Source organism: Anabrus simplex, chromosome 10 (assembly GCF_040414725.1).
Source record: "Anabrus simplex isolate iqAnaSimp1 chromosome 10, ASM4041472v1, whole genome shotgun sequence".
In the NCBI taxonomy this organism is placed as follows: Eukaryota; Metazoa; Arthropoda; class Insecta; order Orthoptera; family Tettigoniidae; genus Anabrus; species Anabrus simplex.
In genome coordinates, this window is record NC_090274.1 from 14302830 (window position 1) to 14321079 (window position 18250).

An 18250-nucleotide genomic window follows, 5' to 3' on the forward strand; every position below is an offset into this window, starting at 1 on the left:
CGAGGGATCCCAACTCTCCCACCTCAAGGGCAGTGTCTGGGACCGTGGGACTTTGCGTCCGGGATACAACTAAGCAGGAGAACAAGTCCCTCGCCCAGGCGACATCACCTGCCATGCTGAGCAGGGGCCTTGTAGGGGGATGGGAAGATTGTAAGGGGCCGGGTGAGTTGGCTGTGCGATAAGGGGCTGGCAGCTGTGAGCTTGCATCCGTGAGATAGTGGGTTCGAGCCCCACTGTCGGCAGCCCTGAAGATGGTTTTTCCGTGGTTTCCCATTTTCACACAAGGCAAATGCTAGGGCTGTACATTAATTAAGGCCACAGCCGCTTCCTTCCCATTCCTAGGCCTTTCCTGTCCCATCCTCACCATAAGACCTATCTGTGTCGGTGCGACGTAAAGTAAATTGTAAGAAAAGCAATAAAGTAAAAGTTAGACAAGGAAGAGGAAAGGAGGTGGAAGTGGGAAACCACGGAAAACCACTTCGAGGATGGCTGAGGAGGGAATCGCAATCCCTCTACTCAGCTGACCACCCGAGGCCACCCCTGGAGGCCCAGGTTCGATTCTCGGCTCTGGCACGAAATTTGAAAGGTGGTACGAGGGCTAGAACGGAGTCGACTCAGCCTCGGGAGGTCAACTGAGTAGGGCGGGGGGGTGTTCGATTCCCACCTCGGCCATCCTGAAAGTGGGTTTCCGTGGTTTCCCACTTCCCCTTTTGGTAAATACCGGAATGTTACCGAACTTAAGCCCACGACCGCTTCCTTGGGTATCCCTTCCAATTTTTTCATCCCTCTACAAGGCCCCTGTACAGCATAGCAGGTGAGGCCGCTTGGGCAAAGTACTGGTCCTCCTTCCCAGTTGTAACCCCGATCCAAAGTGCCACACTCCAGGACACTGCCCTTGAGGCGGTAGAGGTGGGATCCCTCGCTGTGTCCGAGGGTAAACCAAACGCGGAGGGCAAACGGATTAAGAAAGAAAAAAAAGGAAAATACCACAGTCCGGTGGTATTTTAATGTCAGCCTCGTGTTGGTAGATTTTGTCACGTAAGAGAATTCCTGCGGGACTAATTTGCGGCACCTCGGCTTCTTCGAAAACCGTAAAAGTAATTATTGGACGTAAATTAAATACCATTAATAATAATAATAATAATAATAATAATAATAATAATAATAATAATAATAATAATAATAATTAGTATTCTATTTAGGAGCTCGAGGATGTCTTTATTTTTCTCAGAGTTCTTCAGCATGGACATTCTCTTGTGGATACGCTAATTTTTTCTCGATTTATCGTAACTTTTAATCTTTTCTATTAATGGAGTCAAATATGTGTTCTCTGTATGTCGTAAGATGCTGCTGAAAGGCGAACAACCAAAGAATTTGTCGTCTTCTAAACCAAATGAATGTATCCATGATTCTAATGCCTTTCCCTGTAACGGGGAAAATATACGAGTGGGAATTATTTTTAAGTTTGTGGGTGATTTCCGACGCAGTTGGCAACATTGCTCTGTACGGATGTTGTGTTACTGAGCGCTGTTTATCTCTTGTTGCAGGTTGCTCGTGAGACATGCTCTGAGATGTTCCGGCTCGTTGTATTCGTATCTTTCGCGCTCGCGACCTCCTCCTCCTCCGGAGAGACGACCTCGGAGATGAGCTTCACCTCCCGACTGCTCACCACTTTGCGGTCCACCGTGGACAGCACGTCCGTCACTTGGACCACCCAGGAGGTCACGTCATCCGTGTCCAGTCCTACCACCACAGAAATGGTAGAGGCGACCGAACCGCCCACCGTGCCAGTCATACCAACGTTACGGCCGCTACAACACAGGATACCAACGAGCTTGATGGAGAAGCTCGAGTCCTTGTCCTGTGACATACCGCCGCTGCCTTCCGAGTCCAGACTCTGGAGGGGGAACGAAACGCACGAGCTGATGCTGCCCATAATCGTGAGTCCATCGTATTATTATTATTATTATTATTATTATTATTATTATTATTATTATTGTGAAAATCGACGGATGAATGTGTTCTTGGTTGTAGTGTATTTCACATTTGTTCACCGATGGAGAAAAGTAAAAGAAAAGGGTAATTGGGGGTAAATAACAGCTACCCGAGAATTATTGTTTTCATTAAAAGAATACAGATTACTTTCCCCATTAATGTATTAATATATATACGGTTGAGGGTTAATATGAACATTTCCTTGATAGAGTTAGCGATAAAAAATGCGCAACGCGATATTACCTAGCAATGGTGCAGGCTGTGATGTGAAGTATTGATGGCTGGATGTGATGGACACCGTCTGCGGTCTCGAAACTGCGGGAGGTTCGTAAGCCAATTCGGAGAGTGTTATTTGTAAAGCCCGGATTTTAATGCAAAACAGGTTAGATTGCAAAATAATATGGTTAGTAGGAAGTGTCGGCCACCCGCTCTTCCATAATGTAGCAAGAGTAACATAAATTTTAGGGGTCGTGATGGGGCTGTACCTCTAATGTTTATGCAAACCCCATAGCATAATCGTTGTGAAGGTAGATGATACCTGCTAATCGCTTAATTAAGTTTGGATTCTAACCTATTAATACATCAAAATCCTGGTTCAAGTTATTTGGTTTACGGCTTCGCAATTTTCAGATTAAATTTGAAACGCACTTCAGGATACTTGAACACTTTTAGTATTTTTAATCGATTTTGGGGTAAACAAAAAATAGGAATATAGGTAAATGTAGGTTCTAACGTCAATTTAGGCACTGTAGGAGGACTGTTTTTAACCTTATAAATACATGAAACGTGTAACAACTTCATTTCAAGTTGTCTTCAGGAATAAATTAGGTTTATGCCTAACATTCGAGGTCTAGTGAGGATATCCACCTAATATCTCTATGACAAAGGAGAGCGCCACTAAACATGCAGTGATAAATAAATAAATAAATAAATAAATAAATAAATAAATAAATAAATAAATAAATAAATAAATAAATAAATAAATAAATAAATAAATAAATAAATAAATAAATAAATAAATAAATAAATAAATAAATAAATAAATAAATAAATAAATAAATAAATAAATAAATAAATAAATAAATAAATAAATAAATAAATAAATAAATAAATAAATAAATAAATAAATAAATAAATAAATAAATAAATAAATAAATAAATAAATAAATAAATAAATAAATAAATAAATAAATAAATAAATAAATAAATAAATAAATAAATAAATAAATAAATAAATAAATAAATAAATAAATAAATAAATAAATAAATAAATAAATAAATAAATAAATAAATAAATAAATAAATAAATAAATAAATAAATAAATAAATAAATAAATAAATAAATAAATAAATAAATAAATAAATAAATAAATAAATAAATAAATAAATAAATAAATAAATAAATAAATAAATAAATAAATAAATAAATAAATAAATAAATAAATAAATAAATAAATAAATAAATAAATAAATAAATAAATAAATAAATAAATAAATAAATAAATAAATAAATAAATAAATAAATAAATAAATAAATAAATAAATAAATAAATAAATAAATAAATAAATAAATAAATAAATAAATAAATAAATAAATAAATAAATAAATAAATAAATAAATAAATAAATAAATAAATAAATAAATAAATAAATAAATAAATAAATAAATAAATAAATAAATAAATAAATAAATAAATAAATAAATAAATAAATAAATAAATAAATAAATAAATAAATAAATAAATAAATAAATAAATAAATAAATAAATAAATAAATAAATAAATAAATAAATAAATAAATAAATAAATAAATAAATAAATAAATAAATAAATAAATAAATAAATAAATAAATAAATAAATAAATAAATAAATAAATAAATAAATAAATAAATAAATAAATAAATAAATAAATAAATAAATAAATAAATAAAGGTAGGTAGGTTTCCTTAAGTCTGTCCTTTTTAAAGTAACTAGAATTTTACGGATTAGTTCTCGAAAAGTAAGTTGTAGGTGTAATTGAGTATGATATTTTTCAGGTAACTGGAACTCAGCCCAAATACTCTTTTCGTGTACGTTTTCCATCACTTTATATAAGCTATAATAATCTTGAAGGAATAAGTTTTCTTATAGTGAAAGAATGAGATAAAATTTTTAGTAATCCCCTAAGATTAGCCTCGACAAACATACAAGCTGATATTCGTTTCGACGAATATTTGAAACAAACTGCGAAATATGGAACCAATCTCAAACACTCGAAGCTAGCAGCAGAGATGGACGGAAGTCGGTCAGTAAGTGAAATGCTAAAGTTGGTGCTGCGAGTTGCCTGGTCTGCTGCGGACACTTAGTTAATTGGATCAACACTCATTTCGAGTGAAGTGTATTGATCTCCTTGAACCAACTTAACTTTGACTTCCAAGTTTACAACTTCCACTGATCGGGAGGAGAGTTTTACCCAATCCATCACCGGCTAGTCTCCTTTTGACGTAGAGAACCCAGACTTGAGGTGCTGAGTATTGCGGAACTTTAGATTGAAATATTTCGTAGGCAACACCTGTTAGACATTAAACACGGAGAACCACTGTACCTAGAAGTAAGTAAGTGTTTGATCTAGGTATGATGCAAGACCAAATGACATTTTGCGTTAACTCCGGTGTGCATTCACGTTGTGTGAAGTGCAGTCTGATTTGTAACAGTGAGTTCTAAAAGTGTTCGAGGAAAAATAATTAAATGGACAACATTAGTGAACGTTACGGTGGGAGGAAGTGTGACAATAATGTATTTCTTGCGCAAAACATTGCCATGTATTGATAATAAATGGTCTTGAAAGCATGCAAAATACTTCCGAGAAGATACAGTGCCTTGTTAGGTTTTCAAAATGTTCAGAATCAACCAATGTTGAGAGTTATCGGGAGCGTCTCAAAGACAAGGCGGTCGAGCTTCGCAAGGGGAGTTGCTGGCGCATCCAGTGCAGCGGTGGTAGAAAAATGACTTGGAACTTGTGGATTTTGATCTCTCGACTCCCGATTATAGACATTAATGGGTTAGAATGTAATCTAATTTTGTTATTAGGAAGTGCCGTCTAGCCCGCGCTCCTCTAACGTTAGGAGAGTAGCATGATTTCTAGGGCTTCTTATAGGCTGTACCCCTACTGTTTATGCAAACCTCTTAACATAACCGTTGAGCAGATTAGACTACTCTTGTTAGCCACTCCAGTAAGTTTGCATTGCTACTGCTTAAACGTCCGACCTCAGAGCGATCGATCAGCAACTTTGTCCTGAATATGACTCCATGTGGTTTGATGCAGCCCTCCATGCCATCCTATCCTGTGTTAATCTTTTCATTTCTACAAAACTACTGCATCCTACATCCGTTCTAATCTGCTTGTCATATTCCTGCCTTGGTCTACCCGTACCGTTCTTACCGTTCAGTTAGTGTTTTTAGCTGCCAGAAATTCAAGAATGACAGGAGGGCTGGTATGCGGTTGCAATGGTACATGCAGCTCACCTCCTGTGCCTGTAAATAGATGCACCACCTGGGTGTGAGGACACGAGTCCCTCTGACTCGTTGGCTGAATGGTCAGTGTACTGGACCTTCGGTTTAGAGGGTTACGGGTTCGATTCCAGGCCGGGTAGGGGACTTTAACCTTCATTGGTAAATTCCAATGATTCGGGGGCTGGGTGTTTGTGCTTCGCCCAACATCCCTGCAACTCACACACCACGAATAACACTATCTTCCTCCACAATGACACGCATCTACCTACACATGACAGATGCAGCCCACCCTAATCGGAGGGTCTGTCTTACAGGGGATGCACCTGGCTAGAAATAGCCACACGAAAAAACCCCACTTGTTTCCAAGAATCCTAACTTGACCTCCTCCCGCCTCCATTGTATTAGTCCATTGTACACACTACAAGACACCCTGTGGCGGGATTAAGACTAGCCGATTGCGAAGTTTGAATGTAAACATTTTTTACCCTACAATTTAGCTCCAGGTAATGTTTACATTTTTCCTCAGTTCTTAAGGTGAACCTGCGACGAGAGAATAAGTTTTTCTATTTCTTCCTCCTCCGAAGGGGAAGTCGGGCCTCCTAGAGGGTGACGCCGTCTCTCAGGCCAGGAGATTTATACAGGAGAAGGAGATGTTCGGAGAGGATGAGGCGGTTGGTGGCCGTGGTCACTTGTGGGCCGAGAGCCTCTCTGCATCCACCGACCGAACTTTGCTAAAAATTAACCGACCAATACTCCCTGGAAACAGTAGTCTTAAACGGGAGCGAAACGCGATATAACAGGGTATTTTATAACGGCTCCCAATAGGAAATATCTAGGTACGTGGAAAAAGGACGAATTAGCCGGGATAGTATAAAAATAGGAACGCCTTATCGAGGTTTTACTGTGTTTCATGTAGGCAGTGGTTTATCTATAAGGGACAGTCAAATGAAAACCGAACATCCACCATATCACACATTCCGCGCTAAAGGTGGCAACATACTGCTATCGCTGTAGTAGGGGAACTGCATAGTGACAACTCACAGGTGCACGCAGTTGTTACGTTAAGTCTTTGTTGGTGCGCGGACTCGTCTTGTGTGTTCGTCCTGCTGTAGAAATGAAAGCAAGCAAGGAAGTGCAGTTCGTTTTCTGATGGCTCAGATTGCTGAATTACGCGGAACTAATCCTCGCATGTCTGCAGTGTATGGCGAACACTGCATGTCCGTGACGAGTGTCCAGGAGTGGCATAGGGGATTCCGAGAAGGGCGCCTATCACTGCCCCCATAGTTCCAATCTGGAGAAGGCTACGTTTCAGCGATTTGGTTGGAAAAACACTTTAACATCCTCCGTACAGCCCGGACATTTCACCTTGTCATTGCCACATTTTTCGCGATCTGAAGAAGGACATTTGTGGACGTCGGCTTCATTTGGACGAGGAAGTGCAGGAGTGGGTGCGACTGTGGATCCGCCAAGAGCCTACCTCTTTCTAAAATACTAGAATTAATCGTCTCGTCACTCAGTGGGATAAATAGATTTACACTTTTGGTAATTACTTTTGAATAAACCCATTCCAATGTCACGTTGTAGCGGGTGTTCGGTTTTGACTTGACTGTCCATTATAGATTTCTGTCCGTTGCCAGTGCTGTTTACCCCTCACAACACCTTAGTTTAAGCAGTTGCCTAAAATTTAGGGGCGTGGCCTCTTGAGACCCCTACTAATTATGCAACTCTCCGTACAGAACTTGGGCGTCATCCAGGAGATACTCAGAAGCAGATACATATTAAAAAGTGTTTCCTACTGGTGAACAGCAATCCACTCTCTAAAAACCACACCCTCCTCTAAAACCCATGCATGTTAGTTTTTGTGAAACACTATATTTTTTGCACGGCCCGGCAGTTTGTTGACGTGTTCAATTCAATTATTCCCCTCTAACTCCAGTGTTTGATGTTTCTGTTGTATCGAACACAGCTCGGGGGCACAGCGCGTCGTCATGGCAACGCGAGGCGGGGCGGGGAGACGCGTTCACGACGCGACGTGCCGAGCTAAAAGAGAGACTCTGTGTTGATGGAGGGCGGCCAAGAATCGAACACTGAGGCCGTCAGCGGGATGGCCAGATAAAATATTCCGTTCCGCAACGGTGGAAGTCTCTCTCTAGTCGAGAATTGGCAATCAGGAACAAAGAACACAGGCCAAATGCAAAGGAAACGTGGTGCGGTTATTCACAATGAACACAATAATAATAATAATAATAATAATAATAATAATAATAATAATAATAATAATAAAATAATAATAATCAACCATTAACCACCAAATATGGAGATTTCGCTCAAGTAGACAAATGTAAGTATTTAGGTGAAATTATTGAACCAACAGGGTTAGATCAGCAAGCTAACAGAACTGAAAAACCTCAAAGAGCATACACAATTACTTGGAATAGATACAATAAAAGTACTATATACCAAAGAAGGCAATATTACGACAGTATAACATAGTAGGTAAAACAGAAGCACTTTCTGCATCTGAAACTATTATAATTGGTGGCAGATCTCGAATAAAGATGATCGAAAAACAAGAAAGGAAGATCCTCAGGAAGATCTTAGGACCAAAGTGTGAAAATTGAATTTAGTTGAAATCACATGAAATCTATCCGGTTATAGGAAAAATCACAGATACAATCAGAAAACGATGATTCCAATTTTATGGTCACTTATATGCAATGGATAATAACAGGCACACAAAGATAATTTTAAACTTAAGTCTTATCAATGAAAAATCATAATAATTGGCTAAAAGAAATCAGTGATTACCTAAATGAAATTGACATTAATGAAGAAATCATTCAAGAGAGAATAAAATTCAAAAGGTAACATTGTCTGGTCATCCATCCATACCTTACATCATAGCCTGCACTGTTGCTAGGTAACATTGTCTGACCATCCATCCATACCTTACATCACAGCCTGTACAGTTGCTAGGTAACATTGTCTGACCATCCATCCATACCTTACATCACAGCCTGCACGGTTGCTAGGTAACATTGTCTGGCCATCCATCCATACCTTACATCACAGCCTGCACGGTTGCTAGGTAACATTGTCTGGCCATCCATCCATACCTTACATCACAGCCTGCACGGTTGCTAGGTAACATTATCTGGTCATCCATCTATCCATTACATCACAGCCTGCACGGTCGCTATGGTTACCCTTCCGAAACACAACGTCTCAGATGACCGCCAGCCTTGAGACATATTTATGGCAAAAAGGCCTACTTCAAATAGATACTTCCCGGATGTTATGTTTGTAGCCCTATCAGGGAGAGTGACACACATTTTTACAGTAGAAAAACAAGCCACACCTCCATCCACCCTGTTCCTCCACAATCCGAAATTCTCTAGAAACTACGTTAAGTAGATTTTCAACTTGCCTTCACACGCAAGGGCTCGCAAAGATGCACAGAGCCACGAATGAAGACTGTCAGTGTATATCATATAGGAAGGGTTTCGGTCTCGGAACGCTTCTCAGAAAGCGACTACTATCCTGTTGCGTTTTCCCACCCTCTCAATGCGTTGCGCTTTTGCCACGCCAAAATATTTTCACTTTCTGCACACGACTGCTACATAGACTGTAGTAATAGAGTCGCGAATTCAACGCCCTTGAGAAGCCGCTCCGGCGATCTCATTTTGTGCTAATGCTCGCCAGTGTCTGTGTTTGCTGTAGCGATCTCGCCCTTTACGCAAGCTTCAAAGGCGAACAGCGACCTGATATCAATCGATATTCGTTATTGGTGGGGTATTTACGTGCTACTCTTCATTACATTCTCTGTCGCAGAGAGATTCTTCCCGCTGTGCATCCAGTAGAGAAACTAGGATATAATTTACACGAGGAGGAGGGAGAGATTGTCCTTTCGAACTGGAGTCTTAGTAAGAAATAATCAAAATAATAGTCATAATCACAAAGAGTCACTTTTTTTGAAGAATAGTTCTCTCTCTGGGAATCTGTAAAATTTGGTGTACCACAAGGATCAGCCCTTAGGCCATTACACTTGTCTATTTATATCAATGGCACGTCTTAAGTATTAAGAGGCAGTGCCTTTCACATGTGTGCTGGTGGCTTACAAGATGAATTCCGCTTTAATCCCACTAACACACCTTCTTGCCTTCTCTATTAAAGCACTTAATCATGCCATCTCTCTTATGGGCTCAGCTAGAGTTTGCAGATTTTTTTTATTTTTATTTGACGCCATCAGATGTCACAATTTTTTTAACGAATTGTGTTAGATAAACACCAAATATGTCACCAGAGAGCTCATTTCCACGTCGAAATCCTACAGCATCGAGTGTAGGATGGACGGTTTCTATCCACCACAAACCGCACTACCTCTGCCATGTTTGAACCCACGACTGTAATATCGGAAGGCCGACCACTCTACCACTGATGCAGAGAGAGAGAGAGAGAGAGAGAGAGAGAGAGAGAGAGAGAGATAGAGAGAGAGAATGAAAAATGATTTGAATTTGAAATTATTGTTGATTTAGATGCCACTGAGGCTGAAGAGCTCCTTCATGCAGCGTCTTGTTATAATAAAGTACAGGTTTAAGAACACACAAACTAAATTATTGTAATGTTAAATAAAACATTAATATTCGAATTACATTTTAATTAGGATTGACTTTGTACAGATACTATATCGGGAAAAAGAAAGTTATGTACTAAGTTTGAAATTAAGTGTAATGAATTATTTTGAACTATAAGAATCTTAAAATATGGCAGCTATTAAAACAATTGTCCAAGAAATATACGGTTTTATGATTGATAAATACAAGTTTGCGAACTCCTCCAGGAAAAAAGAAGTTAAGGACTGCTTTAATTGGGCACAGTTATTGGTATGTAAGAAACGGTAAAGACTGAAGGCGTTAAAGATACGCGAGGCCATGCAAACAAAATATTTGCTAAATTTAGTGGTACGATGGATGGGAATTTGAAGAGCACTCTTTGTAGTCATATTATCTCTGTTATGTAATGGCTCCATTGATTTAAATTAATTATTAGAGTAGAACCCTCTTCGTTTCCTGAATCTTTGATCTCAACAACAGCTAGTGTAAACTCACGACTTTCATGACTTGCAACCATTGAAGCTGTATGTAACAGGTGTTTGTGTGTTCACGACGTCAGGAATTTGCATCGTAACATGCGATTTGCATCCTCTGTAGTTTGATGTGCAATGTTTCAGATAAATAGTTATATAATACTAAACCATAATCAATTTTTGGCAATATCAGACTTTGAACAAGTAGTTTTCGCATGTCAGGGGGTGTTTACTAGACGTTACATTTCACAATTGACATGGCTGACACAACTTTACTGATCACATTTGACATAATGTAGACCAGGATAAGTTTCTGTCGTAAAGGAGACGTAGATTTTTAACGGTATCATTGTAAGGAAAATCTATGTCTAGAAACTTTATGACTGGGAGGGATTTGAGTTCAACAATTTTCCAGAGTTTTGTGTAACCTACACAAATTAGCTGGGCCTTAGCCACATTTAATGATAAAGATGATTTACCCTCTATTAGATCAATCGAGAGATTCCATGATTAAAGTGTTTTATTGTAACTAAAGCGGAAGTAAGCTTATAAGTCAATAGCACAGGTGTGAATGACCCCTGCTTTTTAAGACATTTAAACAGACTCCATTAAAATAAGTAGAAATGTTAAATGGACAAAAGACTGATCCTTGTGGTACGCCAAAATTTACAGATTCCTAGCTAGAGGATCGAACATCAATGGAAGTGTCTCCCATGTGATATATGAGACAGATGTGATTCAAACGATGACAGAGCTGTCTGTGAGAAGCCAATTGACTTCAGGTTAGCAAGAACCAACTAGAGGTTAACAGCGTCAAATGCCTTTCAGAAATCAGACACATGAGATATTAAGCTGCCTCTTATCTGTTGCCGCGTGTATATCCGTTGTAACGCCAAGGAGAGGAGAGAAGGAGAGAGAGAGAGCTATTGCTAGTTATGAGAATTACGGGGAACTGTCTTCAATCGAAACTGTGGAAACCCGCTGAGAAAGTCTCGAGAATCTGAAAACACCTCTCCAATAAAAGTGAATAGCGCAGCGCGTGTGTAAACCGCGGCGTGTTGTAAGCATTTCTCCCTCAAACCACGGGACTTGATCCACTTTAAGATCACTTTGTCAGTAATCTGTCGTAACACACGAGAATTCCTTGTGTTTAGACTATCGTATTTAATTATTAATATAACCGATTATTTGTGAACAGAAATGAAAGAATATAACAAACGTAGGAACTCTTCAAAAGCAAACGAAATGTTATTTATAATGAAAAAAAATTAATGTGTTATTACTCCTTTGAATTTGCTATCTCTTGTATTTTTCCTTTTTATCAAAAGCTTTGTACTTAACTATAAAATTATAACTATTAAAACTAATCTATATCCTTTGTCGTACAGTGTGCGCGGAAACAAATGACAATGAACTTATTGTTCATGCGCTCTCCACATGTCCCTAGTAACGAAGTATAATAATAATAATAATAATAATAATAATAATAATAATAATAATAATAATAATAATAATAATAATAATAATAATAATAATAATTTCATTCGTCACAGTCATCTATGGACCACGGTTACACAATCCACGAGATCTTTTCTCTTTCAAACCGTTGCCTACGTGATTAGTAATAAGGCCTCCGCATGGCAGTTTACACAGTGCGAAATACATTTTAGTTCCAGACTCGCCGCTAGACTGCGTGTTAGCCCTCTACTGTGTAACCCAGACGTATATAGATACGGTGAAGCAATAAGTTAGTGAGGCTTTAGGTGAGGTATACCTTAAAATAATTATAAGGTGTTGATTTTTGTATTCAGCCTGTAGGGTGTATATAGTGCCTATTTAAACATAATTTAAAGATAATTTAAGCCGGCCCCGTGGTGTAGGGGTAGTGTGCCTGCCTCTTACCCGGAGGCTCCGGGTTCTATTCCCGGCCAGGTCAGGGATTTTTACCTGGACCTGAGGGCTGATTCGAGTTTCACTCAGCCTACGTGATTAGCATTCAGGGGCTATCTGACAGTGAGATAGCGGCCCCGGTCTAGAAAGCCAAGAATAACGACCACACGACACCTCGTAATCTGCAGGCCTTCGGGCTGAGTGCGGTCGCTTGGTAGGCCAAGGCCCTTCAAGGGCTGTAGTGCCATGGGGTTTGGTTTGGTTTTTCAAAGATAATTTTTGGCGCATTGTTATAAATATACTAGGTTCTGTATTTAGCGCCGAGAGAGTATGTATTGTAAGCATTATAATCACAGGACGTTTATTGCGCGTGCTAAAAAAATGGTTTATTGCTGTGTATTATTCAGCAAAAGTAGCATAGTAGAAAGGTAGTGGAATTTCTTTCCACGGGTTCCCTGCAAATGCAGAATTTCGAGAAAAAATTAGTCAAAACAATACCACGTCGGCGGGACGAGAAAAAAATGTTGCATGTAGCAACCTTCCTCGAATCTGTAGCACGTAGTGAACATTCTGAAAGCAGGTGCCTTCTTCCAAATTCAGTACGAACGCTTCTTTCAGAGTACCCATCGTATTTGTATGATAAGGGCAGGATTAATAAAGCGCGTAAGCTACCCAAGAAACGAAGCTACTGGGCGAGTTGGCCGTGCGGTAAGGGGCGCGCTGCTATGAGCTTGCATCCGGGAGATAGTGGGTTCAAATCCCACTTCTGCAGCCGTGAAGATGGTTTTCCATGGTTTCACACCAGGAAAATGCTGGGGCGGTACCTTAATTAAGACCATGGTCGCTTCCTTCCAACGCGTAGACCTTTCCTATCCCATCGTCGCCATCAGACCTATATATGTCTGTACGACGTAAAGCCACTAGCAAAAAAAAAGCCGAAGCTATGAAAATGGATTCTTGCAGGCAAATACAAATGTTTCAGATGACGTGCAAGTAGAGCGAAGAGAGTGGTGGTACTGGTGGTAATTTACTTTTTCGTCAGTTGCAAATACCGTCGAGGTAGGAAAAGAAGAAGAGTTAACCAAGGGAGGTCGGACAGAATAGTTAAAAATGAGGAACCTGGCACAAGTGGAAGCAATGCCAGGACTCAGCTAAGGTCCTCGTGGTCGCCAACCTTATGCTCACATGTTCAGAGCCCCTGACGCCCCTTTCAGTCGCCTCTTAGTACAGGTAGTACCTGAGACAGAGAGGTTGGCTAGACAGTAAGTGAAATGAAATAGAAAGGTAGATACATACATGAAGGAAAAAGGGCACAGGCAGCTCTCAGCGTCACCTTGTTAGTCTCGCCCTACCTCACGGTCGCTATTATACTATCTGCCCCGTGTGAGCTCTGCTTGAATTACTGTGTGATACATTTATTTCTCCTTTATTAAACGTAATAGAAATTCCACTTTACTGGTCAAAACGCAATGTTCTATCTTCGTAATGTACTTTTCTATGCAACTTATTTTCGCAATGCCAATTGGAATTGTGCTGAGGAATGGAGGGCTAGCCTGACATCTGGCGGTGCTATTTGAACTGCTGCTAACCTGCCAATTTAGTACTTGAAAATATTGCGGATGCAGAGGCCTTTACTTATCTCGTAGGCAACTCTCAAACTTATTCCCTTTTTCTGTGCATTCCTTCTAGATGTTCTTAAGTGATTTCCCCTTTGTCGCTCTTCAACCGAGATGTTGCGTGGCTTGACGAGTTTCTCCAGTGCATCCTTCATTCCCGTAATTTACTTTCTAAAGGTTGTTCTTTCCTGTATATCTCCCTCCTGGATCATCATTTCTTCAAGTTCCTTAAGACATAAAGGTTGTGCCTCCCACAGACTATGATATAGATAAAAGAACCATGCTTTTTCTCTTCTGCACAAAATAATGCGAAAAGGTAAACCAGATTACTTCAGAATTGATTTCAACTACCTCTCTGCTTCAGGTAGAGCAACCTCAAGGTCATCATTACGCTCCCTGCTGTCCATCCTCACTCACCACATTAATACGTATAACAACTCATTTGTACCGGGGACCATACGTTCCTGGAATTCTCTCCCGGCTCAAATTAGAGACATAAGTAACTTAAAGCTATTCAGAAGAATGTGCTGAGAATTTTACCTAATGGCGTCGTCACCCTGAACTCAGAAGGCTAGCGCACAGTGAGCCATCTAGCGACGAACAAGAAGACCACTTGGTATAGACCAACGGTAAAGCATTCTTAAATTCAAATTATCATTATTAAAGAAGTCTCGCTTGTGAACAGACGAGATTTTATTCTGAAGATGAGGGGAAAATTTCTCTACGAAACGTAAAGGATTTCACCACGTTCTCTGACACGACAAAAGACCTTGTCTACAAGGTATGCATACGAGGGATGTGAATAAACCAGTGGTCATACAGATATAACTCAATATTTAATGAACTAACAAATGCATTCCTGCAGTGAAGTCACCCGCACAGTCTATAACCTTTTAGCAAATGTGTAAAATTTGGCGTACCACAAGGATCAGTCATTAGTCCATTATATTTTTCTATTTATATTAATGGCACGTCTTAAGTCTTAAGAGGCAGTGTCTTTGACGTATGTGCTGATGGCGTACAAGCTTACTCCCATTTTAGTCCCACTAACACGCCTTCTTACATTCTTGATTAAAACACTTAATCATGTCATCTCTCCTACGGGCTCAGCTGGCGTTTGCAGATGTTTTTATTTTTTGAAGTTGGCCGATTACACAGGAGCATGACTGTGGGGATGAATTTTAATGAATGTCTGGAAGCCGGTGGGGATCGTTGACAAGGCGTTCTCTGTTGATGACAGCGACGGAGTACAGATGCCACGTAAGGAAATCGGCGGCCCGGACGGGTTCCTTCAAGGACTCATGTCTGGTGAGTACGGAGGCTGTTCCAAGACCTCCCAATAGCACCGTTGTAATAAGAGCTTCACATCGTTTGCGACTCGACAACGTGCGTTGTTATGCAACACGATAGGGAAACTGCCTCGAAACTGCATAACAGATGTCGCTCCAGAAATCGGCAATAATACTCACTGTTGACGGTTTGTCCCTCAGGCACAGCATGCGTAGTCGTATGCCAGAATCAGCATAAGCTTCAGCTGACTGGGTTCCTGTCGAAATATATGTACAGTTGGCGAACCTGGGTGACGCCTTAATTCAGGCTCCGTGCCCACGTCTCAGCAATCGCGACAATACGCTGCAGAAATGCGTCTCCTTCGCTGCGGTATATGTCCAGTGAATGCCAGCCAGTGCATACACAGGTGGCATTTCTGTACGTCGGTGAGTTGATGTGGAGCCCAACGTGGGGCAATTTTTCTCATGTTAAGATATTTCGTCAGTATGTGCCACACCTTTTGATGACTGAGCCCAATCTCTACGGGGAATTCCCGGGCAGTCCATCGATAGTCTACGTAAAGGAGACTACTCACGATGCCAATCTTATCTTGAGGAATGGACGGACAACCTGTGTGGTGCAAGGTCATTCCGACCCGCCAAAACGCCTTGGCCCATCGTGTAACCATCCTATACGGTAATGCATTCTTGCCACAGCTTTCACGTAATCCTCGATAACATTCTGCCATGGGCAACCTATATTTTAACCCACAAACACCGATAATCTTTTAAAAACATGCTTTAGAGCGATGAAAGCGACACTCTTCACTTCAATGCCACACAGCAACAAGTCTCTCATGCCCGATCTCCTGCAAGTGCCAATACATTATTTCCATCCTTGGAATGCTTGATACGAGAAGAAATATGGCGATCAGTATCCACAGCACATTAAATCTTACTTAGGTACAAGTAGACTTTAGAATTGAACGTAAAATGTAAGGTAGCACGCATGGTTACCCTCGTAAATATTATGTCGCTGCTTTGGGTAAATCTATTCTTTCTTTCTTAATCAGTTTACCGTCCAAGACTCAGCAAGGGATCCCACCTCTACCACCTCAAGGCTACTGTCGTGGAGCGTGAGACTTTTTGTCAGGGGATGAAACTGAGAAGAAGGACCAGTATCTTTTCCACACTATGCTGAACAGTGTCCTTGTGGGGGAATGTGAAGATTTGGAAGGGATAGACAAGCAAGAGGGAAGGAAACCGCCTTGGACTCAAGTTAGGTACCATCGGGGCATTTGCCTGGAGGAGAATTGGTAAACCACGTAAAACCACTTTGAGGGTGGCTGAGGTGGGAACCGAACCCCCGTCTACTCATTTGATCTTCCGAGGCTGAATTGAATCCGTTCCAGCCCTCGTTCAAATTTCGTAGCACAACTAGCAATCGAACCAGGGCCTCCGGGTGTGGCAGCAAAATACACTTACCACTACACCACAGAGGCGGACTGGATCTTCTACATTTCCTTTCAGTAAATCTGTGCTTAGACTGATATCAACTGGATGTCCTCCATTTCTTTCTCTCCTGAGCAACTTCGTTCATTTGCTTGTAACTTCTTCCTCTCTTCACATCTGCCAGCATTCCAAATTTTTTTCTTCCTTTCCCTCTTTTCCCTTCAACTTTTCCCTCCTGATTCTCTGTAGTAGATAGTTTCTACGTAATATGAGACCAATCCAAGATGTTTTCCTCTTCTGTATCATCATCGTGAAGTTTCTATCCTCTCCTACCCTGCTCAGTACCTCCTCATTTCTCACTCTATAGGTCCATTTAACTTTCTCCATTCTCCTCCATAACCACATTTCAAAACTTTCTAAATATTTTCGTTTTTTCTGTCTGACTGTCCATGTTTCAGAACCATAAGGCACTACACTCCACACAAAACATTTGGCAAACCTCTTCCTCAGTTTGATTGGTTCGCTTCTAGCTGTCAGCAAACCTTTTACTCTGCACGAATAACATTGTTTTCTTTATTTCATTAATAAAGCCCGAATTTTTGTGCAGTAACAGGTTAGATTGCAAACTAATTTGGTTAGTAGGACGTGTCGGCCACCCGCTCTTCCATAGTGTAGCGAGAGTAACATAAATTATAGGGGTTCTGATGGACCGTACCCCTCATAGCATGATCAGTAAGTTTGCATTCTAACCTATTAATGCATAAAAATCCGGGTTCTATTCATTAATTTTGTCCTTGTTCTGATGTGACATCTCTGGCAGCCCTGTGAGTCAGCGTTGTGTGGATAATGGAACACGTCTCACTTCCGCCTACAAAGATGGAGCATACTGTGCCACCATCATTATTGTGTAGTTCTAAAGGAGCCCACTGGAGGCAGCCACGTCGCATATGCTGCGACAAAGAGTTTACAGTATGGCAGACACACTAGTGAGCGTCTCCATGGAAACTTAAAGGAACATTAACGGATTATCTTACCTCGCTTATTATGAGTGAAACCCTTTCACATTTTTCCTCCATTCCTTCTGAGTTCCAGCGGATTTACCATTTATCTCCTCCTTCTCCATAAATTATGCATTCCTTAGCTTTTGAATTCCCCCAGGGAAATTATCTCACCGTGCGTATGACAATAAGAAACTTTGAGTGGCTGTTCTGTTTCTACCTTCCTCACTTCCTTCCGAAATTAAACAAGAAACTCGAGATTAAATAAGTTTCTTCAAGTTAACATGAATAGAAAGTTCCGCTTTGAAAAGGAAAACTTTCAAGTAACGTGAAAGGAATCGTGACAAGAAGGATTTTAAAATTTAGTAGGAAGGAATGCAGAGCGAAGAGCGATCAAAAAAACTTCTACAGCTTAATCCCTGGGAGATTCCAAACGTAACTGGAGTCACATT

The 18250-nt window shown here is 40.1% G+C and overlaps 1 protein-coding gene across 1 annotated transcript in view; it reads left to right on the plus strand.

Moving 5' to 3' along the window:
* The first annotated feature begins 1757 nt into the window (after positions 1 to 1757).
* wry (weary) overlaps positions 1758 to 18250 on the plus strand; it is a 178024-nt gene continuing 161531 nt past the window's right edge. The window contains exon 1 of the mRNA XM_067154803.2: positions 1758 to 1940. Coding sequence (XP_067010904.2) covers positions 1758 to 1940 — 183 coding nt within the window. The remainder of the gene's footprint in view (positions 1941 to 18250) is intronic.